At 38.0% G+C, this 18,285-nt stretch overlaps 1 protein-coding gene across 3 annotated transcripts in view; it reads left to right on the forward strand.

Moving 5' to 3' along the window:
- Positions 1 to 18,285, forward strand: part of CABIN1 (calcineurin binding protein 1) — a 106,301-nt gene that overhangs the window by 7,808 nt on the left and 80,208 nt on the right. For all 3 annotated transcript variants that reach the window (XM_066331188.1, XM_066331190.1, XM_066331189.1), the window contains exons 12-24: positions 303 to 439; positions 825 to 1,042; positions 2,442 to 2,520; positions 2,761 to 2,948; positions 4,195 to 4,344; positions 4,733 to 4,927; positions 5,951 to 6,187; positions 7,448 to 7,601; positions 7,833 to 7,948; positions 11,718 to 11,879; positions 13,400 to 13,606; positions 13,974 to 14,119; positions 15,963 to 16,224. In XM_066331188.1, the coding sequence (XP_066187285.1) occupies positions 303 to 439; positions 825 to 1,042; positions 2,442 to 2,520; positions 2,761 to 2,948; positions 4,195 to 4,344; positions 4,733 to 4,927; positions 5,951 to 6,187; positions 7,448 to 7,601; positions 7,833 to 7,948; positions 11,718 to 11,879; positions 13,400 to 13,606; positions 13,974 to 14,119; positions 15,963 to 16,224 (2,251 nt within the window). The remainder of the gene's footprint in view (positions 1 to 302; positions 440 to 824; positions 1,043 to 2,441; positions 2,521 to 2,760; positions 2,949 to 4,194; positions 4,345 to 4,732; positions 4,928 to 5,950; positions 6,188 to 7,447; positions 7,602 to 7,832; positions 7,949 to 11,717; positions 11,880 to 13,399; positions 13,607 to 13,973; positions 14,120 to 15,962; positions 16,225 to 18,285) is intronic.

Below are 18,285 nucleotides of genomic sequence, written 5' to 3' on the forward strand. Positions count from 1 at the left end.
TGGATTATCTTCTGATGAATTTAATAATTTATTAAGTAGTAGAAGTTGCCAGATAGAAATTGAATGAAAAAGCTTTTACTACTGTTAAAGTGAATTAGTGGACAATGCACGTATCAAAATGGATAAGATAAAGTAATCTTGATTTGGATGAAATGAACTGGATGCGAATATCTGAATTTGTTTCAGTAATATATTATCTCTGTTAAAATTTGCACAATAATTTATATTTAGGTTCCACTTTGTAATGAAAGGAAGAATGAGGGTGTTGTTGATATTCTGGGTTTTGCCCCCCTTTCACACAGATTAAGGAAATTAGATCCTGAGGAGGAGGAGGACCCTTTCAATAACTATGAGGTGCAATCAGAGATCAAAGAGGAGAATTTTCAGCATGTTGGACCACACAGAATGTCGTTTGATTCTACAACATTTATGGAATCTGGTAAGGATTTCATTATAACCCCTCTTCTTTCTTGGCTGTTTTTTTCCCATATTGTATGCTTTATTCTCTGTATTTTCCTGTCATGCCTAGAAGATACAGAAATACATGCTAATTTTAAAAGTATAATTTTACGGTATAGAAGTATCTCAGTTGGTACTAATTTTTTAAGTCTTGGGGGATTGGATAATCACTGTGTGCAGAAGCCCTGTTGTGTGGAATTTCCCATTTAAACTGATGGGAATACAGTAACTGAATTCTGCACATGTGCAGCACAGAAGAACTGCTGTGAGATAAGCGAATAAAACACTGTTGAAACTTCATTGTTTCAAGTTATGATCTGTCTCAGCCTTACACATGTGAACCTTTGTGTTTATCTGCTTTCTAGAAAAGCAGGACGTTCATGAATTCCTGCTGGATAACCTGAACAATGGGGGGATCTTGGAGCTGATGATGAGATATCTAAAAGTCATCAGCCAGAAGTTCCTGGTGAAGTGGCCTCCTGGCTTGTGTGAGGTGGTGCTCAGTATCTATAACAGCTGGAGGAAGCACAGCAGTAGCCTTCCCAACCCACTCCTGAGGGACTCAAGTAATCAACACATCAAGGTAATGCAGCACTTCTCCTTATTCCTGTGTTTGCTGTTGTCTTGGTGTGCCAGAAGTGCCCAACTGAAATCCAGCAGACACAGGTTTGGCTTAGCTCTGCCTGCAGCTGCTTGGCCCAGCTGTAGTAACTGTCCTAGACTTTGGGGCACTGCAGCTCCTGGAGCTGTTCCTGAGCTGAACAGACCTGGGTGATGTACATGCAATTCTAGCCTGTATATAATGTGTGTTTTTGCACACACCCACAGAGGTCTAACAGACACGGATGTATTTTACCTCTTTATTCTGTTGTTGCTCTTTCTTCCCCCCTTCTGCTTTTCATCTGATGTGGCACAGTTTTGTTTTGTCATCAGGTCAGTACAGAGGTTGCTCTGTTCTCACTGGCTGATTGAGTCAGCATTGCTGCTTTAAATAGAGTAAATACAGTCTAGTTTTAAGATAACCTGAAATTTACAGTAAAAAACCCACAAACAACAAAACAACCCAAAACTTCCTCCACAGCATCTCCATTTTATTACCTTTATAAATCTTGAATTTCCTGGAAGCAAATAGATAAAATAGTAAGTTCTTTACATTAATGTTAAACCAGCTTAATGACAGAAGATGATACTTCTTGAATTACAAAACCAGTTCTGATACTCCTTGTCCACTGAGCCAGCCTATGTTATCTTTTTAGTACTAGACTGTATTCATTTGGAAAGTTATTTGCCTTTGGTATGACTTCAGTTTAAATATTTTTTCAGGTCAAGTGTTTTTACTTCTTTGCAGATGAAATATTAATTATGAAAATTACTGTGTTCCATTGATGTCATTTACAAAACAAACAAAAGTGCCTCTATGTAGCAATGTTAAATTTTTATACATCCTGTGACTTATTTATGTGTATTTTTCACATATATATGCCCTTTTTTAAACAAATGTAAATATATTTATAAATCTATTCCCTTGGTTCTCATTATTACTGCATAACTGCTTTCTTGTATGTAAATTTTGTCTTATTTTTCAAATGTCAGTGCTACTGCTATATTCTGGAATCGTGCTTTTAGCATGGTTTGGCAATTTAATATAGTTTTATTTCAGCCAGATAAAAACATAAGGATGACAATTTTTTCTAACATCAGGCAATCTGTTCTGACCTTTCATGAGCTGAGAATTTTCTTCTTTAATGCTTCTAAGTATTGTTTGGTTTTGTACCTGTTGATTTGTTAGCGGTATTATAAACCTTCTAGGCAGAAGAAGTAGTTATAGCTTGGGAATAGAAATCCCAAGAGGACAAGATGAAGGCTTTCTTTGAAGTAAATTGCAAATTTAGTGTTTTTTTTTTTTTTTTTTTAATTTATGCTTCTTTTAATGTATTTCTTTCTGTGAATACTCTTTTGATATCTCCTTACTTTTTCTGAAGGATATGATGATAATGAGCCTTTCTTGCATGGAACTGCAATTAGATCAGTGGCTACTGACTAAAGGGAAGAGTTCTACAGGTGAGAACTTGATGTCACTTTCTTCAGACTCTGAGAACACTGAGGGTATATGAAGAAATGTTTCCAGGAATTCACTGGATTTTGGAGCTGTTTTTTCTTAGTGTATTTCAGATCTGTGTTTTATTGGTCTATTAATTGTTTGCCTTTAGGTAGATCAGTGCCTTTGAAATTCTGATATGTGATATTCTTTCCATGGGATGCCAATAACTTCATGATAAAATGTAATTAATTGCCTTGCAGTTTCTCCACGAAATTGCCCTGCTGCCTCTGTGAATGGAAAGTTTGGTCCTGACTTCCCAGGAACTCATTTTTTGGGGGACCTGTTGCAGCTGTCGTTTGCGTCCTCGCAGCGAGATCTGTTTGAGGAGGGCTGGATGGAGTTTGTCACCCGGGTGTATTGGCTTAAGGCTCGCTTTCTAGCACTGCAGGTTTGCTTTCCTTCTGTTTAACAAACACAGCTCTTCCCAATTTAAAGTCAGTATTGTTCAAATGCAGCTGATTGGGGAATCTCAGCTCTTTTAAGCATGTGGATAAAATCAGCGTAAAACATAGCGATTTCATTTTACTTTTAAATATAATTTACTTTCCCTCAGGGTTGAGGTGGAAATGAAGTAGGAGGACTCACATGCTAAGCAAATATTCAGATATGTTTAATATATGTCTTTGTTTAAAATAACTGGTTCTAGCTTAAAAAAAATGTAATAAAGTTACTTGGAATAGTATTGTGGAGCTGCAGAACATAAGACTTTTGGGGCCTGGAATCATAGATACTATCAAAGAGTCAGGAAATCCAAAATGCAGATTTTAACTGAACAGGCTCTGTTTTATCACTCTTTCCTCTGCCTTTTCAAGGTGGCATCATTCTGCTTATGAAGACCTTTAATTTAATATGCAAATTTTGCAGCAGAGGGTTTTAAGCCTGTCACTAAGGGAATAGTTTGAAAGAAATTGTTATTTGATCCTAGTCTTCTTTCCCCTCTATGTGTTGCTTCCCCAGGACATCAAAGAGGGTTTTTTATGCATTTATTATGTTTAAATCAATTGTCAGCTAGTTATGTGAGTCAGTTTCATAAGTGAAAACTAACTTGTTCCTTCCCTTTTTTTTTTTTTTCTTGCATCTAAGAATTCCTTTCTAAAAAAGTTACTTAGGAAAAATGAGAGTTCCTCTACAACTACTGGCATTTTTTCCCTTGTGATATGCAGATTTGTATTTTGCCTGTGCATTCCTTCCTGACCTCTGAGCTTCAGTAACTACTTTGCACAGAGCAAATAGAATTCATTCACTTTGTAGAATATATGAATGTTTCTTGACTCAGTGTTTTAATTTGCACAAATGGAAGAGTTATTTCTGCTGGTTTACTCTTCTGCCTTCCTAAAGGAATGGGGTTTTAGTACTCCAGACCAATTTTACAGATTTATGCAGGCTGAATTCTATTTTCCTGATATGTTTTATCTGTTTTTGAAACAATTGGTAAGATATTTTTAAATATTTTTGCTTTAACTTGAGCTATTCAGTTGATTTTTTTTTTTTTTTAATTTTTGAGGACATGCAGTAATCACACTGGCAGTGCCTACCTTAAATTTAAACATTTTCTACAAGTTTTGGAGGCCCTTTCTGCAGTGAGAACTGTAGGATTTTTTGGTTGATTGTTTTCCTCTGTACTGTTTCTATAGGGAGACATGGAACAGGCACTTGAGAACTATGATATCTGCACTGAGATGCTGCAGAACTCCACCAGCACACAAGCCAAAGCTGGCAATGAGTGTAGCATCGTGATACGGTTGCCTAATCTGCATGTTGATTCTGTGGTCTCTTTGGAAGAGGTAAGGATTCATTTGCAGGTGTGTGGTCCCTGTCCATCCCTCACACTCCATCTCTCCCAGTTTCAAATGTCACCTCTGAGTTAGTTCTTTTGTCATGGAAGTTTATTGATCTCAGAGTGAGGATTTTGTTGTTTGAAGGTTATGTCAAGACTACCCTCTCATTTTCAAAAACTACAGGTTTTGTATCTGTTGGTCCTGTACATCTTTAGATTGCTTTTATGCAAAATAAAGTTACTAAAGCAGCTGCATGTACAGCAGCAGATTATTGGCTCGTTTGATTGGTTTTTTCTTCCTCTCCCCCTCTCCCCCTCTCCTGCTGGGAGAAGTGTCAGTAGTCAAATATAAGTGAAAACGAAAGTTAGGATTGTATCATGTGTGACATTTGCAGATTGAAAAGAACCTAAAGTCTCTGGAGAGGTGCCAGTCCTTGGAAGAGATCCAGCGGCTGTACGAGGCAGGGGATTATCATGCAGTGGTGCATCTGCTCCGGCCAACCTTGTGCTTTAATGGTTATGGCAGAGCCAAACACCTGGAGTTTGTCACATCCATACCAGAGAGACCAGCACAGCTGCTGCTCCTCCAGGTTTGCTTTGTTTCGTAAAAAATCGGTTGTAGTAAGGAATCAAGACTTACTCCTGAAAACAGGATGGAAGGGTTTCTGGAGTGTTAACTGTGTTAACAGTTATGAGTCTTACAAAGCAAAACATGGAACCAAACCTGTAAATTCTCTGAAGAGCACAGCTTTATCGACTTCATTAGCAATGTGCCAGCTTTTGCTGACTGAGAATGTGGCTGAAGATACAAGATGCTGAGGCCTCCATGAAATGAACAGAAACTTGAATCATTTCCTGAGTTATTTTATACCTGGATTCATGCTGCTCTTGGTGACTTAGAACCATTCTGAAGCTTGGATATCTAGCATAGGAATGATTTTTATGCTGTAAAGACACTCTCCTGCATGAATGAGAAACTGTTGATATGTACAGTATAATTGCTGTAGAGTTAGTCCATTTGACATTGTAAAAATAAGTGTATAAATTAGCTCAGTTGTGAGTGTATTAGGTTATTTGGGGAACAAAAGTTTGCACAAAAAAAGACTGATGGTGTTTTAACTGGACTGAACCAAATCCTACAGTTTCCATGCTATCTCGTGGCCCAGCTTCTGCAGAGCAGAAAGAAGCAGGAGATGTTGCTATTACACTGGCCACAGAGTTGCTACTCTGTTATTTATGAAGTAGTAAAATGGTAGGTACCACAAGATCATAAAGGTCTGAACTGTTTCTTGTAAGAGCTCTGTTCAGCTGTAGATCATTAGAATTAGAGACCTACAGCCATCCTTTTCCTAGTTTGTTTCCTTGCATCTCTTATTAAAGCAGGAAGATGTGATGATTTTTTTTGTAGTTAGATCCTACTTGTGTATTTGTCATCCAGGATCCATGAACCTCCTATTGTCCTTTTAATGTTGTATTTAAAGGTGCTCTGTTTCGTTTCATTGAAGCAATCACATTAACTGAGTATAGTGTTTTGCTTTGCCCTGCTGTGCATTCATGCTTAAAATAAACTCTTCATTGTTATAATAGATCTTTTTCATATTTACATTCCCTAGGACTCCCTGCTCAAACTGAAAGACTACAAGCAATGCTTCGAATGCTCAGATGTTGCCCTGAATGAAGCAATTCAGCAGATGATTAATATGACAGCAGCCTCTGCTAAAGAGGAGTGGGTTGCTACGGTAACACAGCTGCTCACAGGAATAGACACTTCATTATCCTCAGTTAACAGCATCTTGAAAGACTCCTCTGTCACACCCAGCCTGGTTCGGTTAACAAACAACCTGATCCAGGTAACCCATGCCCTGGCACCAGCAGGGGTGTGCTGTGTGCTGCAGACCTCCAGGCATGATACAGCTGCTCTGTGAATTCCCACCCTCTCCTAGTGATGGTTTTGGTTACATTTTTGGTACATTTTTGGGAAGTTGGGTATCACCATATTGTGTGAGCGTTGTCATAGTCTGCAGTGTGATAGACCTGCACTGAGCACACACCTGTGCTAGAACCAGTACCAGCAGGTACCTTTAGACACCAAGCTGCCTAAAACAATCAAAATATGGTGGTAAGATAACCCAGCACTCGGGGTTTTGGGCTATTTGAAATGGTGATAAAGTGAAGTTTGGTTGAGCTGTCTGGGTGCAGCTTTGGCTAAGTTATGGCTCTGATCTTGCCTGTTTGTGGTTCAGGCTGGGGAGCAAGGTCCTGTAAGCCTTACACACATGGTAGAATTGCTTCTAAGTGCTGACCAAAGTGTTTTTCTAGTAAAATCAGAGAGGGTGATCTGAACAAGGGAGGGGGAAAAGTGCAATGTGAACTGCTTCTAGAATTGGGAATACAGCTAATTTTAGCCTTTTACAGAGGGTACTTTCAAACCTCAAGACTGAATGAGCATTTTCAGTCCAGGTAACGAATGGCAGACTTAAAAATCGCAGTTCTGTTAAGAAGCAGGTCTAGTTAATGTCAAAATTCCATGTGCTTGCAATTCTTAAATCTCCATTTACTTCAGTAAAAGCCAAGGACCCTTAACTACTTATAAAATTGTATTCTCATTGTGTAAAGTTGTATGTATTATGGGTTGTAATGGAATTCTGGAGAACAGAGTGTTCAGGCACAGCATTTATATACCATCTTTAATGATTCTAGTTGGTCTTTAACAGTTGTTGTAAGAGCTGTTCTAGAATTCAGGAAAATTTTCAAGTTCTTCATCTGGGCTGTAGAGAAATTTCTTGTACAATAATGAGGCCTAGTAATGTTAAGAATTGATGCTGTGTGTTTGCTTACTGTGAATTGCTTGTAGAGCATATTAACAGAGACACATCTAAGTGGAAAATGAGGGTGCAAGAGGAATGTCAGAGTAGGGCAAATAATCTACTACCCTTCCCCTACTGATTGACCTAACCCTAGCATTTTTACAGCCACTTGTGAGAAGCTGAGACTCACCTTCAGATTATTTCCTTGGGGTAAAATGTGTTGCCAACTTTGGGTTGTTTGGAAAGGATTCACAGCTGACCTTTGTCTCGCAACACTTTGTATAATGTCTGTTTCTTCACTAGATCATAGACTGCAGCATGGCTGTCCAGGAAGAGCCCAAAGAGCCATATGTGTCCTCGGTGCTCCCATGGATTATCCTGCACAGGATCATCCAGCATGAGGAAGATGCTTTTCGATCCCTTTGCTGCCAGCAGCAGCAGAACCAGGGAGAAGAAGGTGGATTATTTCTTCACTATCACATATTGGACCTGAGCTCTTTACTATCTGGCTCAGGGAATATAAAGTAATAAAATACTTGCTGTTGTCTTACCTTGCTGGCCAAAGGGACTAGAGGGCTATGCAAGCATCACTTTCCACCAGAGAGGAAACTTTTTGCCAGCTGAAATATTGACTCAGATTTAATCCAATTCTGTGCTACTTTAATATTTACCAATTTATTTCTTCCAGTGAGTCCTGATACCCCTATGTTGCCTTCCTCACTGATGCTGCTGAACACAGCTCATGAGTATTTGGGAAGAAGATCCTGGTGTTGCAATTCAGATGGTGCTCTGCTCAAGTTCTATGTAAGTATTGGCATCATGGAACAACTGAGATTGATTCTGATTGATCTCTGAAAGTCATGTGGCCAAGCCACATCTCAGAGCAGGAAACAAAATTCAAAGTTAGATAGTTTATTTTCTTGTCTTCATGTTAAATATACACTTTTAAATCCACTTTCCATCTTCTCCAAGACAAGTTTCAGTCAGTTTAATCTGAATAGCAAAGGCTTGTTATTCCGGACCTTTTTCTATTGGTCTGCTTCTGTCATATTTCACATTGTTCTCTGGGCTTACCTCACTGAGAAGAATAATTGTTTGTTTCTGTTTCTCCTCATTTGTTTTGCTTCTTGCACTAGTATTTTATTTTCTTCATGGGATCTGAAAGGGAAGTAGGAATAACCAAGCAGTCTGATAGTACTGTACATCATTCAGAAGCTAAAAATCCCTATAGTGTTACATCTTTAAAATTGCTGCTAAAATAACACAGTGGGGATTCCATATTCATCTTGTCTCAGTGATTCTAAATAACTTGCTCACTTCAGAGAACTGAATTTGTCAAGTGTTAGGTAGAATTTGCACATTTTCAGTGTATGTAAATACTGTTTATCATGTAAAAACATATTTAAACTTTCAGCCAAGAAAATTCAGATTGGAGCAGCTTGGTTGTTTGTTTCTTACAAATCATAAGAGTAAAGATCTGCAGGCCATCGTCTGTCCTCAGTTACACAACTGGAATGCTCCTGATTGCTCCCACATCCTGTGGTGTTACCTGGATTTGCTCTGAAGCTGTGATGTGTTTAATTGCTCTGCAGTGGAGAAGTTTGCCTTGTTTGATGATACCTACCTTGATTTAACACCACAGTCTGAAAAAAATAGCAAGTCCATTGTTTTCATGTCAATAACTAAATATTATTTAAAATATACATACAGAGTTCATCTGTTGAACAGTGATGAGAACGAAGAATTACTTTAGCTTCCATTTTCCTGTGTCTTAAGGCTGCTCTTTGCTCTGTTGTTCAGATGGGTGTCTTACGTCTCATATGCTCCAAGAATGGGTGTCTGGGCAGTAATGCTGTCACATTGTTAGATGAAAGGACTTGCCCATTCATGGTTGACCTTTTTAGAATTATTCCTTGAAGTCTCATTGTTACACCAGGAAAGAAATTTCCCATGGTTAAGTAGACTATCTCTGTGTGTCTGCTCTTTTTATCTTAGCTGAGAAACCCAAGTGTTTCCCTGAGCAGAGCACTGACAGGACAGCCTGGCTGCTGCCAAATCCCAGATAATGTGGTGCCGTGGCATCCACTGGGCTCTGCTCTACAGGGACATTTCAGTGGCACTTTGCAGATTCAGCTTGACTTCACTGAGGTTTATTACCTTCAGCCAAGAGAAAATCATGATTAGTTCTGCATGGAGCTACTCAGGAATATCTTAATTTCCCTTCTCAGCACTCCCTGGAGCTTATTAGCCACAGCTCAGTGCCAGACCCCATCTACCTCTGCATTTGAGCGGTGGCATGTCCAGGACAGTAATTTAGACAGCTGGGAAGGATGGCACAGAGAGCCTGAGGGGTTCTGCAGGAGTCAGCTCACCCTGGCAGGGCTGCAGTGAATGAGCAGTGTTTGAACTGAGGCTGACTCAGGGTAGAACTATCAGATTATCTCTGTCCTGCTCTCCTCAGCCTCCCTGGTGTTAGGAGCATAATGCTGATAAACCTGAGCTACCCCTGCAGGGACTCCAGAGGGCTTATTAGCTCAGCCCTGTGCTCATGAAAATAGCTGGGCTGTTCCCAGGCTCCAGCCCACGGATGTCGTGCTCCAAAGTGATGGAGTCTGAATTGTGCCTGTACCCACAGCCTGGGGAGTCACAGAGTATGTATGGGCTGTGAACCTGGGGATTGTACAGATGATGGATTTGCAGTGAGATCTTTGCAAATGTCATCAGGTACTTTAAACAAAATGTTGCCTTTTCACTTACAGAATTGCCCGCTTCTTAAACTAAAATATAATACAGTATTATTTAAGACAAGAATTTAGTTTTCAGAGATGAGAGGGTGTTGAAAGGATAGGGAAAGACAAAGATAAAATGGGATTAATTATTTGAAGAGAAAGGCAGCTTCAAGAATGTGAAAAGTGTGTTTCATAGATTAGTATTCAATGATCACCTTCTGTAGGTGAACTGTCTGCTCGAGGACCTTATGTTGCTTGTGGATGAATGTGCTGTGCAAGAGAAGGTGTTAATATTAATTAAGACCTTTTGCAGTAGTCCGAATTATTAGGAACAATTCTGGATTTCTGCCAAGAAGGGAAAAGTTGAATAAGAACACAGGAAATTGTTTTGAATGCTATTCAAGTGAGAATTCTGTTACTGCTGTTAGATGTGCTTTTGTTTGTAGCAGTAGGAATGTAAGGCTTTTGTTGCATTATCTTCTGATGCTCACGGTTTTTCTTCAGCTTATTTAGCTATGCTTTCTGTAAATTTCAAACATTGTTCACAAATTCATACAGGGAAAGTGCTGGCAATAAGGTGTCTGCTGGGACTCAGTATGAATGAATCTGCTGTGACTCCAGATGTCATTGAAATGCTTTCTAAGAATTGTCCTTGTTTTTATTTTTCTGAGGCTTGGCTCTTAGTGTACAGTACCTTGATCTTAGCAGAGATATTTTAATCAGAAGAGAATCAGCATCTTATATTTAATTCCAGCTCTTACAAATGAGCTTTTTGCATGTAGAATATCAGACTTTTGCCTTGTAATGCAATGTTTGTATTGACAGAAAAGCCCATAATGATGAGAAGCTTCTTGTAGGATCATGCATAAATAATTGAGTTTGCAATCCTAGATGTTGAAAAATGATAAATGGTCACAAAGTAACATTTTTTTAAATTGAAATTCCATAGAGGAACACACTGAAATGAATCTTAAACCCTGGTGGTTGTGTGGATTTTGTTCTGGTTATGAAATAAATATCCAGAATCCCCCTACACAGGTTATTCTTGATGAGCATATTTTTATTGACCTTGAAATGACTTCTTGGAATGTGTTACTTTTTGGTTAGTTTTTTTATGGAAGCTTAGTGAGAATTTTCAAAGAGTTACCTTTCTTCTTTTGGCATTCAGCTGCAGTTTTTATAATGAAGTGTCTTAAAGTATCAGCATCTTCCAAAATATTCTCCTGATGGGGACTTTCTCTTGTAGTGTTGAAGGTAAAGATAGCAACTTGCAACAGTGTTTAGTAATTTGGGATCAATCCAGCCACCTTCCTTGGTGTGTAGCCATCTGTGTAATACTGTTCATACTGTTCAATTCTGTAGTCCTTTCAGCCAGATTTTCATTAACTCTCTCTCTTCTTTTGCTGCAAAGTCCTTTCCATTCTGGTTTTTTCATGCAGAGGAGATTGCTGGTTGTGAGTGAGGGCAGAAATTCTTCTGTACCTTTTCTTTATTTACAGCATTGATGAGCTGTAGTGTGTATATTCACAGAAGCAGCTTGGTGTGTAGGGGAGAACTTTGAATGATTTTAAGTCTGAAACATGAAGCTGATATTTAACCTCATTGATTAAAGATTAGTGGTTGTGAATTAACACAGGAAGAAAAATAAAAGCACTTCAGTGCTTCTGCAGTGCCACTGGAATGACTTGTGTGAGACCAGTTTGCAGAAATACACGAGCAATATTTGGTTGTTATTGGGGAAAACCCCATGTAGTCCCTTAAAGTTGCTTTCATCATCTGCCTTCAGGCAGCTGGGCACTCACTGTGATCTTCAGGTGACCTTGGCCTTGATGCTTGGCTTCTAGGTTCAGGTACTACAGAAAGAACTTGCAGCTTCCACTTCTGAAGATACTCATCCATACAAAGAAGAGCTGGAAACAGCCTTGGAACAATGTTTTTATTGTTTGTATGGTTTCCCTAGCAAAAAAAGCAAAGCAAGGTACCTAGAAGAACATTCAGTACAGCAGGTAAGTTATGTGTTATCCAATGTCAGTGGAATATCCTGAAGTGATGAAAGATGCACTCTTGTTTTGTTCTAATGCACTTCGATATATTTTGGAGAAAGATTACTTTTATTCACTTGTAAATTTCATGTATTTAACACATTGTAGAGAATAAACTAATATTTTTTTAAAATTATACGTATAATGAGTTGAGTATTTTAAATTAAATGGTACTCTTACCAACAGTATCTGCCATCCTGAAAGTATTGAGAAATTGATTTTATTAAGCTATCACTTTCCTGTTTTCAGCTGAGAAGAAGTTCAAGGTTGAGGAAAATTTAGAGAGGAAAAGTCAGCTTGAGAGAAGAAAACTTTAGCACCCAGCCTTACAGTTTATGAAAGTGAAAAGTGTCACAGTTAAAAGTCTGCAAGTACATAATATTATCACTTATTTTGACATGTCTGATAGTAAATACCTGGTAGCTGTTTTTGAGAAATGTGAAATTCAGTTGGGAATTTCTCCTAGGGGAGAAAGGCAACTACAGAGTGCCTCTGGAGGAGGGTTGTAATATTAAGGGAGGAAGAGAAAAATACAAGTCAGCGATACAATGCCTTGCCTTGAGAAACATCACTGATTTTGTTCAAAAACCCCAGACTATTTTGCACTTAAAAATTGCAAGTGATCATAGAATTATCAATCAAAACCATTTTCATACAAGCAAAATGATTGTCTGGCTGTGTTGAACAAACCTTTTAAAATAGGCAAATACTCTTATATTGCTGTTCATTGGCCTTTTGGAAATTTTGTATGTTATACATATATCTTAGAGAGTGAAGATAATGAGAGAAAGGGGATAAGTAAAAAAAAAGGGAAGTATAAAGAGATTATTCTCTGCAACTTCCCAGTTTTTCAATGCAGAGCAAAACTTACTGTAACGGTAAGGTGAACAATAAAAGGAGAAAGACTTAAACTAGCAGTAGAGAACTGTAAATTATTTTAGGTATTTTTACTGCTTTCAAGAAAGAAAATTGAAGAGGAAATGAGGAGTAAATGTTGGAAATAACTTTCTGTAGAGAGTTCAAAGATTTTTGAGGCTCAGAATTTTGTTTGTTTCCCATTTCATTAACTCTTCTTACTTGGCTCTGGAATGGAAGGGGCAGAGTTCCTCTCCATATCTCACCCATGATCTCAGTGTCACTCAATGTTTGAGTTTATGTTTACAATTGATTCTTGCTTATAAACAACTTTTCTGAGCAAGTCTCCTAAGCAAGTAGAATGAATTTATTTTTACTTAATTATGATTTTAGTGACACACACAAAGTTACAGCAATATCTTAGTTCAATCAGTGAGCATTATATTGTATTTGTGGGCAGCATAAATAGATAGCACCTTTAGCTCTGTTCTTGGGAGGTTTAATTTGGTTCCTGCTAGAGTAATGTGTACACTCTTATGAACTAGAAAGGCTATAGAAAAACATCTTTAGTAGACTTGAATTTTGGGATTTGAAGTATTTTTTTTCCCCTCATCTACTTCCCTCTTCAGGTTGATCTGACATGGGAAGATGCTTTGTTCATGTTTGAGTATTTTAAGCCTAAAACTCTTCCAGAATTTGATAGTTACAAAACCAGTACTGTGTCTGCTGATTTGGCCAACCTTCTGAAGAAAACTGCCACAATTGTTCCTCGAACTGACAAGCCTATGCTGAGCCTGGAGACTGTATCTGCCTATATTGAAGGAACATGCAGCAAGGTATAATTAATTGTTTTTTTAAAAAAAATTAAATTGAAGGGACTAAACATTGATGTTGCTTTTTTTTGTTGACTTTGAGATTATTAGTGGAATGATTTATTTCATGGTGTTGGGTTTCCTTGGGTAATTGCATTTAAATAAAATAAGAATGATCCCTTTAGTCAAAGCTTTTAGTCTTTGAATGGTAAAATGTAGTCAGCATGAGATGTTCATTAGTGTTTGTAAGTGCTCTGTGTGTCTGTGAAATGCTCTCAGTGTCTTCATATTCAAAACCTTCATATTGTGTGATGAAAAGGTTACTTCCGCTACAAGGAAGAAGCAAATGTGCAGCTCATTTAGTATGAACCTTTGCCTTTTTGATTTTCAGGCACCATCTCTCCCTGAGGGTGCAGACTATTCTCCACCAGTGGTGACTGAGCTATATTATCTCCTGGCAGACTATCATTTCAAGAACAAAGAACAGTCCAAGGCCATTAAATTTTACATGCACGACATTTGTATTTGTCCAAACAGGTCAGTATTTTTGAATCCTGCTGCATGTCCTTCATTCTCACTTCTTTCAGTACTGAAAAGCAGACAACTGGTTTCAGGGATAAAAAAACCCCAACCAAACAAACAACCAAAACCCCTACCTGTAATCCATTATCACAGCTCTATTGTATAATTAGGGGCATCTCTAAAACAACCCAACAGAGAAAACTTAACTCAAAATGTAGGGTTAAATATTTGATTGTTTTGAACTTAAAACCCAAAAATGAAAGGGGGAGGGGGAAACTAAATTGAAATAAAGAATAACTGTGAAGAATGAAATGTTTGCACCTTTTTTTTGTTTGCTTTGGCATGTTCATGCATGATGTGGAGTGAACGATGTCATCATTTGATAGTGTAGCTACAGCACAAATAGCATCCTTTAGTGGATTAATTGTTTAGGCTGGCCTCTTCCTAAAAGGGTTGATTTTGCGACCAGAGAACTACACAGAGAACACAAGTGAAGTATTTAAGTGATATTTAAACAAAACCGCCTCGTTTCTTGATAATATACAACTCACTGTCAAGATTAAGCTCTCTTATCTTTAAAATAAAGCATGTTGTGAATATCAATCTTCTAAATTAAATAAGCTTTAAATTTACTGATTAAATATAGAGTTTGCATATTAGGTGCTATCATTTTAATTCTCCTTGAAGTTGATAGGTCAGGGTCAGTGACAAAAACCCTAATTTGATAGATTTGAGACAAGAAAATTGTTTCTAAATCCAGTCACGTAAGAGAGACAAAAGGGAAGATGAAGGCACAGAGCAATTTTAGATGTGAAATCTTTGGAGGAAATAGCTATAGTTTAGTGTTATTGCATCTTCTAGTCTGGGACTTGTGACTAGCAAATGGCAAAAACTTTTGTTTAAAGGCAGATAAGAAATTACCAATACCACCCCCTACCCATTTTTTCTGTAATTTTGGTGCTCTAAAACTTAAATCCAAAAACAAATGAATGGAATGCATTTTTACTTTAATGTGTGGCATGTCTTTGCTCACAAGATGCCTTATGTGGTAGCATAGTATTTTTGCCCCAGTCAAAATAGTTGGTACTTGTCTGTCCTACAGTTCCTGTTCCATTCCCCTCAGGAGTCTGACTATTGAGGTCACTTGACCTAGAAATGGGTTTTCAATTGGAATCAGAAGAAATTGCAGGCAAAAATATGAGAACATTATGGTTATTGCCTTGGTGTTAAAATCATGGTAAAATTGAAAAGCCCCAGAGCAGCTGAACCCTGGCATTAAAGTGATGTTGTGGCCTGTAAAACCACCCTTCAGGCTATATTGTCAGTAATCACAGGGCTGGACCCTCAACAGTCCCTCAGGCAGAAATTACAGTTTTAGTTCATCAGAATTTTCCCACTTGAATTCAATTTTGGCTTTACAATTTTTATGCTGGGAAATGATGATGATTATTCACAGTTGAGTCCAACAGTACGAGGTGTCATAGTGTCTGCTGGCCTACAGGGTGACAACATTTTGACAGGGCTGTGTGGTTACTGAGAAAACAACAATGGGAGTGCTGCCATTAGAAATACAGATATACTGGCTTTGCATGGCAAATAAACCTGGATTTTTCATCTGTTTTCCATGTAAGACAGTTACTGGGGGCAGTGCTTTGTCAGGAAACCACCTGAAGGAAATCACTGTGATTTAGGCTGTACAGCTTGTGTTCCACTCTGAGGAGAGGAGGAAGTGCAGAAATCTGTTTTGTATGATGAAAGAAGGAAAAAGTTGTAGATACAAGAAGACAAATCTTGTGCATGCCTTCAGTGTAATGTTCAGGGGGGAGGTTGTTCAGGGGTTATGTTCTTGCCTGCACAGGTTTGACTCCTGGGCTGGGATGGCTCTGGCTCGAGCGAGCCGGATTCAGGACAAGTTGAACTCCAATGAATTGAAGAGTGATGGCCCCATCTGGAAACACTCCACCCCTGTCCTGAACTGCTTCAAACGAGCCCTGGAGATCGACAGCTCCAACCTCTCCCTGTGGATTGAGTATGGCACCATTTCCTATGCCCTGCATTCCTTTGCATCCCGACAGCTTAAGCAGTGGAAAACGGAACTTCCCCCTGAAGTTGTGCAGCAGGTGGGATCTAACAGAGAGAGTATAAAATTTTAAGTATTTAAAAATAGGTTTTCTAACATAGTAAATTTTTTTAGTTAAGTATTGACATGCTATATTCCACATATGAAACCGTATGGTTACTTAGTAGTGTTGGAAATTCCAATATTCATGTGATCTGGTGGTGTCAAGCAGCATTTGAAGGTGGGTTTTTTCTTTCGTTTTCCTGCGTAAAATCAGTTTGAGCCTAATATTTGAATTATCTTTTGAAGGTGACGCAAAATTATTGTAACCTTCTGGAAAGGGGAATTTTATTTACCTTTCCTTTCTGTAAATGTCATGCAGTGTTTCCAGGAAAAGGTGAAATGTATACATACAGAAATAGTGAAGAGATCAGAAATTACTCTGATATCTGTGTCCCCATGTCATCTCTTATATCTAAAGAATCCTCCCCTTTTTTATGGTTTCAGGCCATTTACCTAAACAAAAGATCTAAGTGGGAGGATTAATAGAATTTCCATTGACAACATTGTTATGAATTCATTATTTCTGTGGAAGGGAGGTGAAAAGGATTATTTAGAAGTTTATTGCTAAACTAAAATGAGCAATTCTAAATACGCTCTGACAGTGATAACAGTTGCTTGAGAAAATGTTTTGTGTTTTTGCACCAGTGAACTCCATTTCTGGTGTAGTCATTCTGACTTCCAGATGTTATGTAGTCTGCGGCTGGAAGCACAATGGAAAAAAGGAAATGCTGCTGCTCTGCTGTAATATGTGAAACTTTTCAGTTTGAACTACAGAGATCAGTGCTGGGAACACCCTTTGCTTGTGGGAGAAGTATTTACAGGAGGTGGTGAGTCTCACATGTAAGCTGCCTCCAGCAGCGCATTAACACTGCGCTTCCCACTGGCACTTTCCTGCCTAAGAGCAAAGACAGTCTCAGCCTGCAGCTTTAAAGGGAACAAATTGTTTATTAAAGAGTATGTTTGAAGTAACACTTAACAATAGAGTTTGCTTCTGGAGAGTTATTGAATCCAACAGCTCCAAAACCAACTCCTCGGAAAATAAAGTTATATATTTTATATCTTTGTCCTATCAGAAGTTTGGTCTTATGGTCTTGCAGCCTCTTGACGAGGAGGGATTTGTTGAAAAATTCCAGGGATAGTGCTGGAGTTACTTCATATTATCAGATAAAAGGAGCAATACAGAGCAGCCATCTGAAGTTGAGAATTAACTGAGAATGCTTATTTAGAACTACTTAAGTCTTCATTTTTTTCAAGTGTATATATTAAAATGCATAATTTAGTAAGAAAAGCTCTATTGTAATAGAAGATAAATTGAAACAATTTCATCTCACTTCCACAGATACATCTCTTCAGGAATGTGTTTCTCATACATAAAAACCCTATTATTCTCTTCTTCTTACAAAATGTTTAGGAAAGGAAAGGTTATTTTTTTGTTCCTGGTTATAGCGACACAGCTAAAATTTATAAACTTCATTTTCAAAGAGAAAAAATTACATTAATGCATCTTTTGACCTAGTTTTTTTTTTACATGGATTTATTGGCACTTAACTTTAATTTATGCTGCTGGTTTTAATTTTTTTTTTTTTTGACAGGGTGGGGTGGGGAGAATATTCTCCTCAAAATTAGATACATTGCAAGAAGATGAAATACTTTCCTTCACAGATGAGAGTGGCCCGTAGTGGCTGTAGCAGACTTCAGTTGCAGAACAAAGCAAATAATTTTTTCTTTGAAGAGTTAAGATAATTACAGCTGCAAAAAAGTGGTAGAACTTCTGTAGACGTGAATATTGGGTTGTTATTTTTCAGATTTACATAAATAGAAATATATTTAGGGTTAGGTTTATAAATGTATATATACATATAAATATTTCTTCTTTCTTACTGTTTTTTTCTGGTTGTTTGTGCCAGGAGTTACTAGAGTGAACAAAATCCCATCCATAAACACATTTTGTGGGCTGTTGGGGTGTGTTTGACCATTTGGGATGTATCTGATCACTTCTACATCTTTTAGGTTGAAAGTGTTTAGAAGTTGTATTGTTCGATGTTCTTTTACATGGGCA

The sequence above is a fragment of the Sylvia atricapilla genome, chromosome 17 (genome assembly GCF_009819655.1).
Source record: "Sylvia atricapilla isolate bSylAtr1 chromosome 17, bSylAtr1.pri, whole genome shotgun sequence".
NCBI classification, from domain to species: Eukaryota; Metazoa; Chordata; class Aves; order Passeriformes; family Sylviidae; genus Sylvia; species Sylvia atricapilla.